A 13,241-nucleotide genomic window follows, 5' to 3' on the forward strand; every position below is an offset into this window, starting at 1 on the left:
GTATTGAAGTCTCCCACTATTATTGTGTGAGGTGTAGTGTGTGTTTTGAGCTTTAGTAAAGTTTCTTTTATGAATGTGTATGCTTTTGCATTTGGAGTATAGATGTTCAAAATCGAGAGTTCATCTTGGTAGAGTTTTCTTTGATGAGTATGAAGTGCCCTTCCTTATCTTTTTTGATAACCTTTGGTTGAAAGTCTATTTTGTTCCATACTAGAATGGCTACTTCAGCTTGTTTCTTGGGACTATTTGCTTGGAAAATTGTTTTCCAGCCTTTTACTCTGAGATAGTGTCTGTCTTTGTCATTGATATGAGTTTCCTGTATGCAGCAAAATGCTGGGTCCTGTTTTCATATCCAATCTGTTAGCCTATGTGTTTTTATTGGGGAATTGAGTCCATTGATGTTAAGAGATTATGAAAAATTGATTGTTGCTTCCTGTTATTTTTGTTGTTAGACACAGAATTATGTTTATATGGCTATCTTCTTTTTGTTTTGTTGTAAGAATTTTACTTTTGTGCTTTTTCTAGGGTGTAATTTTCCTTCTTGTGTTGTAGTTTTCCACCTATTATTCTTTGTAGGGCTAGATTTATGGAAAGATTTGGTTTTATCATGGAATACCTTGGTCTCTCCATCTATGGTAATTGAGAGTTTTGCTGGGTGTAGTACCTGTGCTAGCATTTGTTTTAGGGTCTTTATGACATCTGCCTAGGATTTTCTGGCTTTCACAGTCTCTGGTGAGAAGTCTGGTGTAATTCTGATAGTTCTGCCTTTATATGTTACTTGTTCTTTTTTCCTTACTGCTCTTAATATTCTTTCTTTGTTGGGTGCATTTGGTGTTTTGATTATTATGTGGTAGGAGGAATTTCTTTTCTGGTCCAGTCTATTTGGAGTTTTGTAGGCTTCTTGTATGTTCATGAGCATCTCTTTGGTTTAGGGAAGTTTTCTTGTATAATTTTGTTGAAGATATTTACTGGCCCTTTATATTGGGTATCTTCACTCTCCTCTATACCTATTACCCTTAGGTTTGGTCTTCTCATTGTGTCCTGGATTTCTAGGGTGTTTTGGGTTAGGAGCTTTTAGCTTTTTACCTTTTCTTTGACTTTTATGTCTGTTTTCTGTGCTATCTACTGCACCTGAGATTCTCTCTTCTATTTCTTGTATTCTCTTGGTGATGCTTGCATCTATGATTCCTGATCACTTTCCTATGTTTTCTAACTCTAGGGTGGTCTCCCTTTGTGATTTCTTTATTGTTTCTATTTCCAGTTTTAGATTCTGTATGATTTTGTTCAATTCCTTCACCTGTTTGATTGTGTTTCCCTGTAATTCTTTAAGGGTTATTTGTATTTGCTCTTTAAGTGTTTCTGTTTACCTGTGTTCTTCAGTATTTTTTAAAAAAGCTATTCGTGTCTTCCTTATGTCCTCTATCATCATCATGAGAAGTTATTTTAGATCCAATTCTTGCTTTTCCAATGTGACAGGCTATCCAGAACTTGATATGTTTAGAGGGCTGGGTTCTGATGATGCCAAGTAATCTTGGTCTTTGTTGCTTATGGTCTTGCACTTGCCTCTCATCATCTGGTTATCTCTTGTGCTACCTGCCCTTGCTCTCTGTGACTGGAGCCTGTCCCTCCTGTGATCATGGCTGTGTCAGAACTCCTCAGAGTACAGCTGTCTCTGTGATCCTGTGATTCTGGGATCCTGGGATCCTGAGACCCTGGATGTGTCAGAGCTCCTGGGAGTCAAGCTGCCTTTGGGATCCTGAAATCCTGTTCTGGCTAAGCTCCTGATATCCTGTGATTCTATGATCCCTGGGCATGCTAGAACACCTGAGATTCGAGCTTTCTCTGGGTGTTGTGTGACTGGGTGCAGATCTAGCACTCAAGGTCTGCTTAGGGTACCAGCTCAGACTGGAAGGAACCCATGCCACTGACCTGGTGGGGGTTCCTGCATCCCTGGTTCCCACTGGTCTCACTTGATTTATTTTGTTTTTAATATGTGTCTGTACTCATGTGCATGTGTGACTATATGTGCCCACTGAAGCCAGGAGAGTGTACTGAATCTTCTGGAACTTAGAGTCGTAGGAGCGCGTAAGCCGTCTTATATTTTGGGAATGGAACATAAGTCCTTTTCAGGAGCATTATGTGATGAGCCATGTTTCCCTCCTCCACCTTAAAGCTTACTGAAAAGCAACCTAAAATTCTACAGAGCAGTTCAAAACTTGGGGCAGCTGAGCAGAGTTGCAAGATGCAGGTCCTGTGTCCTTTTGCATAGACACTTAATAGGAATATTTAAAATAAAAGACCTTTTAGGACAATGAAATGACCATCCAGTTAACTCAGTTTGTGTATTACCTACCTTCCAAAACCATACATAAACACAAGTAAAAGCTTTCCACAAGTTGCATTTTAGTTCACCTTTAGGTGATGAGAGCCGTGAGGTGTCAGATACAGCAGCTCTATGGCCTGGCTAAAGCAGTGGGTAAGAATGGTGACTAACACCTCCTATAGAAAGGTCTGCAAAATTTAATATGCAGATAGCTAGGCACATGTGTTGACTTGAACAGTCAAGTACAATGGAGGTACCACATTTTAAATGTAAAACAGTATAAATATTATTCATTTAAAATATTTTTATTTTGGGTCTATTTGGTAAAATAAAATACAAGATTAATCTCACCTTTTTACTTTTTGAAAATGTGTCTCCCTAGAACGTTTTAAGTCAGTGGTAAAAGGAGGTAGAAAGGATTAAGGGGAGAAGTCATTTGTGGGACTGAGATTCAGGGACTTTTCTAGCAGGTAAACTGGACGGGTTGGTAAATGCATGCCAACTGTGTTATGCATAATAACTTAGGTACAAGTTACAAGTGAATACTGAAAATCTGTGATGAAATGAAATAGTTGGAGTAAGACAACTGTCAGCCAAGCATTCTGAGAGTCCACACATGCAGGGCGCTGAGCAGAGTCCCAAATGCTCCTCACTGGTGTTCAGTAGGTACCTGCTGGATTCTGTGGCATCATGTGGCCTGTTAGGGTGCAGAGAACTACTAAGAAATAGGCTTCGCATCCCACTTAGAAGGGTAAGAAGGAAGGTTGTTCATTAGTGTACCTGATAAAGATGAAGGCCACACAGCAGAAGGCTCTGGGGCTAAAATTCTGAGACAAGGAGGAAGGATTTTAACAGCACTGGAGACCCTATGGGAGAGCAACTGTTACAATATAAATTAATTTCATCTCATAGAAATATATGGGGGTTAGTTTTTATTTTTCATTTCAAGGACAAATCATGGAAAATACAAGACATAAAAAGTTAATATTAGTTGTTTTAATACACAAATCACAGCCAGTAAAGGTTTAGCTACATGACAAGTTTGAGACTAGCCTGAGCTACGTGAAACTCTGTAAATCATATTCATTATGTGTGTGTGTGTGTGTGTGTGTGTGTGTGTGTGTGTGTGTGTGATATCCCTGGAAGAACAAGGTGTATCTGTTAACCATTAGAAAGTCCATCCTACATTCAAAATGCTGATTTCTCTCTTTACTGAATACAGAAAAATGCAATTCTCAGTAACTGTTCATCATTAGGTGGAACTTTCCTAATGGCTCTTGTCTGATTCTTTTTCCAGGGACTTCATTGCTGGACTAGGATCAAGACCAAGACCAGGTAACTCAAGCTGACCGTGTTAGGCCTTCCTGACGGCCAGTGTGAGGGAACTTGTCAGTTCACCACTCTCACCCTTTCTCTTCAGCTTTGCTGCCCCTCCACCTGCTTGGGAAAGTGCCACACCAATGCCCAGGGACCACTTAAGGAAGGAGCGGACAAGTCAGTGCAGGGTGGCAGTTCCAGAGCCTGCCTGCTGTGACTCTCCACAGTCCCAAACATCATGGCAATGCCCAGCAAATCATTTTGATATTAAGTACATAACTACTTAACACAAGTTGAGCCTAATGTATCTTGAATGATTCTCCAGGAAGAACTGTGACACATAGCAGATTTCTGACTGGCACCAAATGAACAAAAAATTTAGGCTGTTTTTCCAAAAATTGCCTTTCTGCCTTCTTGAAGCTATTAATTACTTAAGTTATAAAGTATGTATAACTATTCCAAAAAATAATGACAGTTTTATATAGATATTTGAAAACTCAACCTCTCCAATGCTAGGAGATTCCCTCCCCCCCTTTTTTTACTTGACATAGTTTTTCTTTTTTGCTCTGACACAGTTACTTTTCTAGACAGTTATTTTTGCTTGGTTGAAATGAAATTATTCCATAATTTCTTTAAATTAAAAATTATCCTTAGAATTTATTTTACCTGTATTAGTCTGTCTGGACGTATGTACATGCATACAAGCCAGGGAGCCAGTGAGTGGTATCAGGTGTCTCCTTCCATGGCAGTTACAAGGGACTGAACTCATATCACTGGGCTTGAAGAGCAAGGGACTTTACCCATTGAGCCATCTCACCAACCCCAAATTATGTCATGAGACATAAATGTGCAATGATGCTGTGGGATGAGAAGGATAGGTTTCTAATTTCTAGTAAGGACAATTAAGGAAGACTGGTGTCCAATAGTAACCATAAAATTATCAACTAAGTGTAGACAGTGCCACAGATGCTTTATGACTCTGCTTTGAACCTATGAAAGAGGAGGATGCTTGAGCAGCATGTTCTATTTTAATATACAGGCTATTTGGAATTACTCTTCTGTGCAGTTTCACTTTTACTCCTTAATTAATCTTGTTTGGTTCATTTAATGTTTTCACTGATAATGTGGGTGGAGTTTCAGTCATTTTAGGCTGTGTGTCTCCAGTCATTATATTTCCTTGGAAAGTGTTACAGACTTTCACAGTTTAAGGCTGTCACAATGTCAGCATAGATGCTAAGTAAGATGGTTGTATTGTTAAAATGCCCAAAAGTACCACATGGACCCTCACTGCCATGCTGCTAACCTGGCAAAGGTGAGATAAGAGTGTAATAAGTGTGTGTGGGTCTAGATAATTGCTGTTTTCATCTCTTTAACAGTGAGAGCAGAGCTCTTACACATGTAAACAACCATGGACCTGTGCGGTTCATCATAGGGATTCATTTTTTTCTGAAGGGTGGGTTAAGTTTGTATGGTATAACGTTTGGTTTTAAGAAAATGATTTATACTACAAATTTAGATATGATCTCTTTATACTTTGCCTTGCCTGAAAGCTGCTGTTACCTGGAAGAGAAAACACTCAATCCAGGTCTCTGCCTGCAGCTCTAGGCCTTTGTCACTGTCCATGTGGCTTCTGCTCTCCTTTCTTGCTGAACACTAACTGTATCTTTCATAACATTGCACAACCAGGCCAGAGCTGACTGATGATGTCATTTGTGAAATTCTTGTGCTTGGAGGCCTCTAGTCATGTGTGCCTTCCATCGTGCCGGAGCTGTGTCCCATGTCTAGTAGAGGCCTCCTCATTCATTACAGTCCTCACAGCCACGTCCTGCCCCCATTCCTGGCCGGTCTTTACAAAGGTCTATTTCCCCTTGTTCAGGAGGCCCTACTTCCTCTATTGCTATTTTGTCTGCCTATCTCAGAGTTTCTGACTCTTGGCAGGAAGAACTCAGAAAAATAATTGGTTGGTACTTTATCCTGGCTGTTAGAATAGAATTCTTTCTTTCTTTTGTTGTTGTTCTGTTTTTTGTAGGAAAAACTATAAAGAATTATAAAATTAAAATTCTAAACCTTTATTTTACTAAGAATAATTTTATTACATCTTTAAATTTTAAGACCAAACAATGTATGTATAATATTGTGCTATAAGAAATACATTGGTAGCATATTATACATGGTTGTTCTTACTTATTTCTTCTCTCTCTTTCTAAATGTGTGTGTGTGTGTGAGATGGTGTATGTGGGGAGTTATATTGTGTATGTGGTGTGTATGATGTTTATGTGTTGTGTTTGTGGTATGTATGTGTTTTATATTGTGTGTATGTATTGTAAATATGGTGTGTATGTGGTGTGGTATATGTGTGTGTTTATGCTGTGTGTGTGTTGTGTGTGTGGTATATGTGTGATGCAGTATGTAAGTCTGTGTGTTTGTGTAGCATATGTGATATGTGTGGTGTGTGTATGTGGTGTATGAGTATGTGTGGTATGGGTATGTTGTATGTGGTGGTAGATGTATGTGGTAGTATGTATATGGTGTGTGTGTGTATGTGTGGCATGTAGTGTGTGTGTGTGTGTGTGTGTTTGTGGTATGATGTGTGTATGTTTGTATGTGGGGATGATGTGTATGTGGTGCGTGTGTTGTTTGTGAGTTTGTGTGTGTGCGGTGTGTATGTGGAGTGTCTTAGTCAGGGTTTTTCTGCTGTGAACAGACACCATGACATGACCAAGGCAAGTCTTATAAAAACAACATTTAATTGGGGCTGGCTTACAGGTTCAGAGGTTCAGTCCATTATCATAAAGGTGGGAGCATGGCAGTATCCAGGCAGGCATGGCGCAGGCAGAGCTGAGAGTTCTACATCTTCATCCAAAGGCTGCTAGTGGAAGACTGACTTCCAGGCAACTGGGGTGAGAGTCTTAACCCCACACCCACAGTGACACACCTACTCTAACCAGGTCACACCTCCAGATGGTGTCACTCCCTGGTCCAAGAATATACAAACCATCACAGTGGAGTGTCTGGTATATGTCTAGTATATGGTGTGTGTGTGTGTGTGTGTGTGTGTGTGTACCCAGAGTCTATATTATTCATTAGTGTTTTAGGCAAACTTGTTTTATAAAATATTCTTATTTGTAAGAGAGCTATTAAGAAATAGTCTGGAAAGTGATGGGAAAAAAAGGAAGGGCAGTGACTGTGACTAATAAAGGTATATACAATCCCTTAGACACACATGGCCATGTCATGCTAACCTGAAATGTGCAATATATGTATATTTATTAAAAAGTTGGGGGGCTGGTGAGATGGCTCAGTGGGTAAGAGCACCTGACTGCTCTTCCGAAGGTCAGGAGTTCAAATCCCAGCAACCACATGGTGGCTCACAACCATCCTTAACCATCTGACTCCTTCTGGAGTGTCTGAAGACAGCTACAGTGTACTTACATATAATAAATAAATAAATCTTTAAAAAAAAAAAAGAAAAAAAAAGTTGAAAAAATTTGGACATATCTCAATGTTTGAGAAGCACAGTATTGACAGGGAGTTAACCTGGAAAATGTATTAAGAGAAAATTATGCAAAACTAGATAATACGATGTGACTGGGATTGCTATGATCTTGGTTATCACCAATCAGTAAATATGGACAATTAAAAGAATATATTTACTTGGTTTTTAAATTGCTCTTGTTTGCCTAAGGGCTAAGTGATACTTTACTGAGTAAAAGGGAAGTCAGTAAAGTTGAGTGTCAGCTCAGATACAGATTGAAGAATCTTGCTTCCCAGACTGCAGTTAACTGCAGACTGAAGTTGTCTGGGAAATCCATTGCTTGCAAGTCTTAGAGGAAGATTCCTTGCACACCAGTCTTGTTTTGACATTTTCTTTATTTCCTAAAGCCAACCCATGCCACAGGAGAGTATCTGGAACAGACACCCCCTTCCCCCAGGAATCTTAATCTCACCACAGTGTGACAGCAGCACGTATCTCAGGGATATCTGGCAGGGTGTGGGAATTAGAGTCACCTTATTTAATGTGTTAGTGGTGAGAAGTAGCTTTGAATCAAAGATAAGTAACAGATCAACTAGAAATATATAATGATTTTAACTTAAAATTTAAAGGGAGTAGAATTCAGGATACGCAAAGAACATTTGCAAGTCAATAAAAATATAAGCAATTATCCAACATCAATGAAAATAGAACCTAATAATTTCACTAGCCTTCAAAACTACAAAGTAGGAAAAAAAATACAGATTGATATAATTAGAATTTGATAGTGTGTGGTGTTGATCCAGGTATGGAAAAATACATTCACTTCTGGTCAGGGTGTGAGATAATTCAGTCACTTTAGGAGATATTTGTTTCAATGAGAAATGAGTATGTCTTTGGCCTTGATATTCCTTGGCTCCTCAATGAGACATGCACTAGAGCATTGTTGACAGCCAAGAGAAATTGATGGCAGCCGAAGTACTCACCAGACAGAAGATATTAAGCAAAACACGGGGTGCACAGGCAAACCACAGCTTCTTCCAGGGTCGTAAATAATGAGCCAGAACTCATTTATCCATGATGCACTGGAAAACAACAACCCCTACCAACACTTGGAAGTAAATATGTCACTGTTCAGCTGAAAAGGAAGTGGAGGTGAAAAAAGAGAAGAAAATGAAAGAGAAGGGAGGTTATATATATATATATATATATATATACACACACACTATACATATACTAAATACACATATATTATACATATACATATATTCTTTTTATGTTTTTACCTTTCACTCTGTTGGAAGTGGCCATCAACTATCAGTACACTGTTGCTAACTGAACAGTCCCTGCTGTGAGGCATATTCTTCAGCTCTCCAGTTCTGTTCCAGGTCATTGAGTTAATTTTTCACAGTGTTGCTCATAACCTATTAAAATGATGTCAGGGCTCAAAGATAGTTTTAAAGTTACTGTTGGGAGTTCCTTGTGCATGTGTGTAAAACGGATATTGTAGGAGGCAGAAAGATAACACTCACAGCTAATGTCAACAGTTGTTTCTGAGTGAGTGGCCTTGAAGAGAGGTGTTTCCCAGAGACTTGAGCCTCATCTATAATAATGGTTTTGTGCATTTGCTTGCTTGATTAATATGGGGCTTTTGCAATTAAACATTTAACATCTATTTATTTTTTCTGTTTTTTTAATTGGATATTTTCTTTATTTACATTTCAAATGTTATCCCCTTTCCTGGTTTCCCCTCCTAAAAGCCCCTATACACTTCCCCAATCCGCTGCTCACCAATCCACCCACTTCTGCTTCCTGGTCCTGGCATTTTCCTATAGTGAGGCATAGAACCTTCACAGGACTAGGGCCTCTCCTCCTGTTGATGAACGACTAGGCTATCCTCTGCTACATGTGCATCTAGAGCCATGAGTCCCACCATGTGTTCTCATTGGTTGGTGGTTTAGTTCCAGGGAGCTCTAGGGGTACTGGTTATTTCATATTGTTGTTCCTCCTATGGGGCTGCAAACCCGTTCAGCTCCTTGGGTCTTTTCTCTAGCTCCTTCATTGGGGCCCTGTGCTTTGACCAATGAATGGCTGTGAGTATCCACTTCTGTATTTGTCAGGCACTGGCAAAGCCTTCAGGAGACAGCTATATCAGGCTCCTGTCAGTAAGCACATGTTGGCATCCACAATAATGTCTCGGTTTGGTGGTAGTATATGGAGTGGATCCCCAGGTGAGGTGGTCTCTGGATGGTTATTTCTTCAGTCTCTGCTCCACTCTTTGTCTCTGTAACTCCTTTCATGGGTATTTTGTTCCCCCTTCTAACAAGGATCAAAGTATCCACATTTTGGTCTTCCTTCTTCTTGAGTTTCATGTGGTTTGTGAATTGTATCTTGGGTATTCCGAACTTCGGGGCTAATATCCACTTATCAGTGAGTGCATATCATGTGTTTTCTTTTGTAATTTTTGAGTTACCTCACTCAGGATGATATCCTCCAGATCCCCCCATTTGCCTAAGAATTTCATAAATTCATTGTTTTTAATAGCTGAGTAACCCCATTGTGTAAATGCATCACATTTTCTGTATCCATGCCTCTCTTGAGGGACATCTGGTTTTTTCCAGCTCCTGGCTATTATAAATAAGGCTGCTATGAACAGAGTATAGCGTGTATCCTTATTATATGTAGGAACATCTTCTGGGTATATTCCCAGAAGTAGTATAGCTGAGTCGTCAGGTAGTATATGTCCAATTTTCTGAGGAACTGCCATACTGATTTCCAGAGTAATTGAATCAACTTGCAATACCACCATCAGTGGAGGAGTGTTCCTCTTTCTCCACATCCTCACCAGCATCTGCTGTCACCTGAGTTTTTGGTCTTAGCCATTCTGATTGGTGTGAGGTGGAATCTCAAGGTTGTTTTGATTTGCATTTCCCTGATGACTAAGGATGTTGGACATTTTTTAGGTGCTTCTCATCTATTCAGCATTCCTCAGTTCAGAATTCTTTGTTTAGCTCTATACACCATTTTTTAAGAGGGTTATTTGGTTCTCTGGAGTCTAACTTCTTGAGTTCTTTATATATATTGGATATTAGCCTCCTATAGGATTTAAGTTTGGTAAAGATCTTTTCCCAGTCTTTTGGTTGCCTTTTAGTTTATTGACAGTGTCCTTTGCCTTACAGAATCTTTGCAGTTTTATGAGGTCCCATTTGTCAATTCTTGATCTTACATTGGTGTTCTGTTCAGGAATTGTCCTCCTGTGCCCATATGTTTGAGGCTCTTCCCAACTTTCACCTCTATAAGTTTCAGTGTCTCTGGTTTTATTTGGAGGTCCTTGATCCACTTGGACTTGAGCTTTGTACAGGAGTTAAGAATGTATCGGTTCAATTCACATTCTTCTACATGCTAACAGCCAGTTGAGCTAGCACCATTTTTGAAAATGCTGTCTTTTTTCCACTGGATGGTTTTAGCTACTTTGTCAAAGATCAAGTGACCACAGATGTGTGGGTTCATTCCTGGGTCTTCACTTCTATTCCATTGATCTACCTGCCTGCCACTGTAGAAATACCATACAGTTTTTATCACAATTGCTCTGTACTACAACTTGAGGTCAGAAATCGTGATTCTGCCAGGAGATCTTTTATTGTTGAGAATAGTTTTCACTATCCTGGCTGTTTTGTTATTCCAAATGAATTTGCAAATTGCTCTTTCTAACTCTATGAAGAATTGAGTTGGAATTTTGATGGGGATTGAATTGAATCTGTAGGCTGCTTTTAGCAAGATGGCCATTTTTACTATATTAATCTTGCCAATCCATTAGCATGGGAAATCTTTCAATCTTCTGAGATCTTTGATTTCTTTCTTCAGAGACTTGAAGTCTTGAAGTCTCTTGAAGATCTTATCATACAGATCTTTCACTTGCTTAGTCACACCAAGGTATTTTATATTATTTGTGACTATTGTGATTGGTGTTGTTTCCCTAATTTCTCTCTCAGCCTGTCTATCTTTTTGTAGAGAAAGCCCACTGATTTGTGAGTTAATTTTATATCCTTCTATTTCACTGAAATTGTTTATCAGGTTTAGGAGTTCTCTGGTGGAATTTTTGGAGTCACTTATGTATACTATCATATTATCTGCAAATACTGATATTTTGACTTCTTCCTTTCCAATTTGACCCCTTTGATCTCCTTTTGTTGTGTAATTGCTCTACCTAGGAGTTTGAGTACTATATTGAATAGATAAGGAGAGGGAGAACAGCTTTGTCTAGTCCCTAATTTTAGTGGGATTGCTTCAAGTTTCTCTCCATTTAGTTTGATGTTGGGTACTGGTTTGCTGTATATTGCTTTTATTATGTATAGGTATGGGCCTTGAATTCCTGATCTTTCCAATATTTTTTATCACGAAGCTGTGTTGGATTTTGTCAAATGCTTTCTCAGCATCTACTGAGATGATCATGTGGTTTTTGTCTTTGAGTTTGTTTATATAGTGGATTATGTTGATAGATTTCCATATGTTGAACCATCCCTGCATCCCTGGGATGAAGCCTACTTTATTATAATGGGAGGTGGTTTTGATGTTTTCTTGGATTTGGTTTGTGAGAAATTTATTGAGTATTTTTGCATCAATATTCATAAGGGAAATTGGTCTGAAGTTCTCTTTCTTTGTTGGCTCTTTGTGTGGTTTAGGTATCAGAATAACTGTGGCTTCATAGAACGAATTGGGTAGAGTACCTTCCGTTTATATTTTGTAGAATAGTTTAAGGAGTATTGGTCTTAGGAACTCTGCACTAAACCCATCTGGTCCTTGGATTTTTTTGGTTGGGAGGACTTTCTATTATTCATGTTATTATTGGAGATCAGCCTTACTTCATGGTGACCTGATAGGATGCATGGGATTATTTCAGTCTTCTTGTATCTGTTGAGACCTGTTTTGTGACCAATATAAGGTCAATTTTGGAGAAGATACCATGGATTGCTGAGAAGAAGGTATATTCTTTTGTTTTAGGATAAAATGTTCTAAAGATATTTAAATCCATTTGTTTCATAACTTCTGTTAGTTTCACTTTGTCTCTGATTAGCTTCTGTTTCCATGATCTATGTGTTGTTGAGAGTGGAGTGTTGAATTCTCCCACCAGTATTGTGTAATGTGCAATGTGTGCTTTGAGCTTTAGTAAAGTTTTTTTTTTTTTTTTTTTTTTTTTTTTTTTTTTTTTTTTTTTAGAATGTGTGTGCTCTTACATTTGTAGTATAGATGTTCAAAATTGAGAGTTCATCTTGGTAGATTTTTCCTTTGATGAGTATAAAGTGCCCCTCCTTTTCTTTTTTGATAACCTTTGGTTGAAAGTCTATTTTGATCCATATTAAAATGGCTACTCCAGCTTGTTTCTTGGGACCGTTTGCTTGGAAAATTGTTTTCCAGCCTTTTACTCTGAGGTAGTGTCTCTTTGTCACTGACATGTGTTTCCTGTATGCAGCAAAATGCTGGGTCTTGTTTTCATATCCAGTCTGTTAGTCTATATCTTTTTAATGGGTAATTGAGGGAAAATAATTGCTGCTTCCTGTTATTTTTGTTGTTAGAGTTGGGACTCTGTTCATGTGTCTTTATTCTTTTATGTTTGTTGAAGGATTACTTTCTTGCTTTTCCTTGGGTGTAGTTTCCATCCTTGTGTTGGAGTTTTCCCTTTATTATCCTTTGAAGGGCTGGATTCATGGAAATAATTCAATTTTAAGAAAGCAACCTATCAAAGCTATTTTTGAAAGTCAAGAGCTTCCCAGAACTGAAGAACAGTGGTTGAATAGAGTTAAAACTCAGATTTTTTTTTTTTAATGTTAAAGTGCATAGCTGTATGTTGAACCTCAAACATTCTAGCTAACTCCATGTTTTTGTGTTTAGGGCCACAGATGAGCACCTTTGTGGTAGAGTCAGGTCTGTGGTATCCACTCAAATTCCAGTCACAAGCCTAAAACTGCTTGGCCATGCGGTGAGCCTTTAGCTTGAAACCATGATTGAGAAGCCAATGTGAAGATGACACGTACCTAAGGCCTCCAGTTTTCTGCTGCCAGCGGGATCTTAGTGCCATTACACAGTCCTGTTTTCAGGGGGGAGGGATCTTAGCGCTGTTGTACAGTCCTA

General features: G+C 38.8%; 1 protein-coding gene across 5 annotated transcripts in view; it reads left to right on the forward strand.

The window, feature by feature from the left end:
* The window catches only part of Nek10 (NIMA (never in mitosis gene a)- related kinase 10), a 208,480-nt gene that overhangs the window by 162,275 nt on the left and 32,964 nt on the right, over positions 1-13,241 (forward strand). For all 5 annotated transcript variants that reach the window (XR_382965.2, XM_006518092.2, XM_011244771.1 and 2 more), the window contains one exon: positions 3,621-3,658. Coding sequence is in view for 4 of the 5 variants with exons in the window: in XM_006518092.2 (XP_006518155.1) it covers positions 3,621-3,658 (38 nt within the window). In the remaining variant the exon portion in view is untranslated. The remainder of the gene's footprint in view (positions 1-3,620; positions 3,659-13,241) is intronic.

Source organism: Mus musculus, chromosome 14 (genome assembly GCF_000001635.26).
Source record: "Mus musculus strain C57BL/6J chromosome 14, GRCm38.p6 C57BL/6J".
In the NCBI taxonomy this organism is placed as follows: Eukaryota; Metazoa; Chordata; class Mammalia; order Rodentia; family Muridae; genus Mus; species Mus musculus.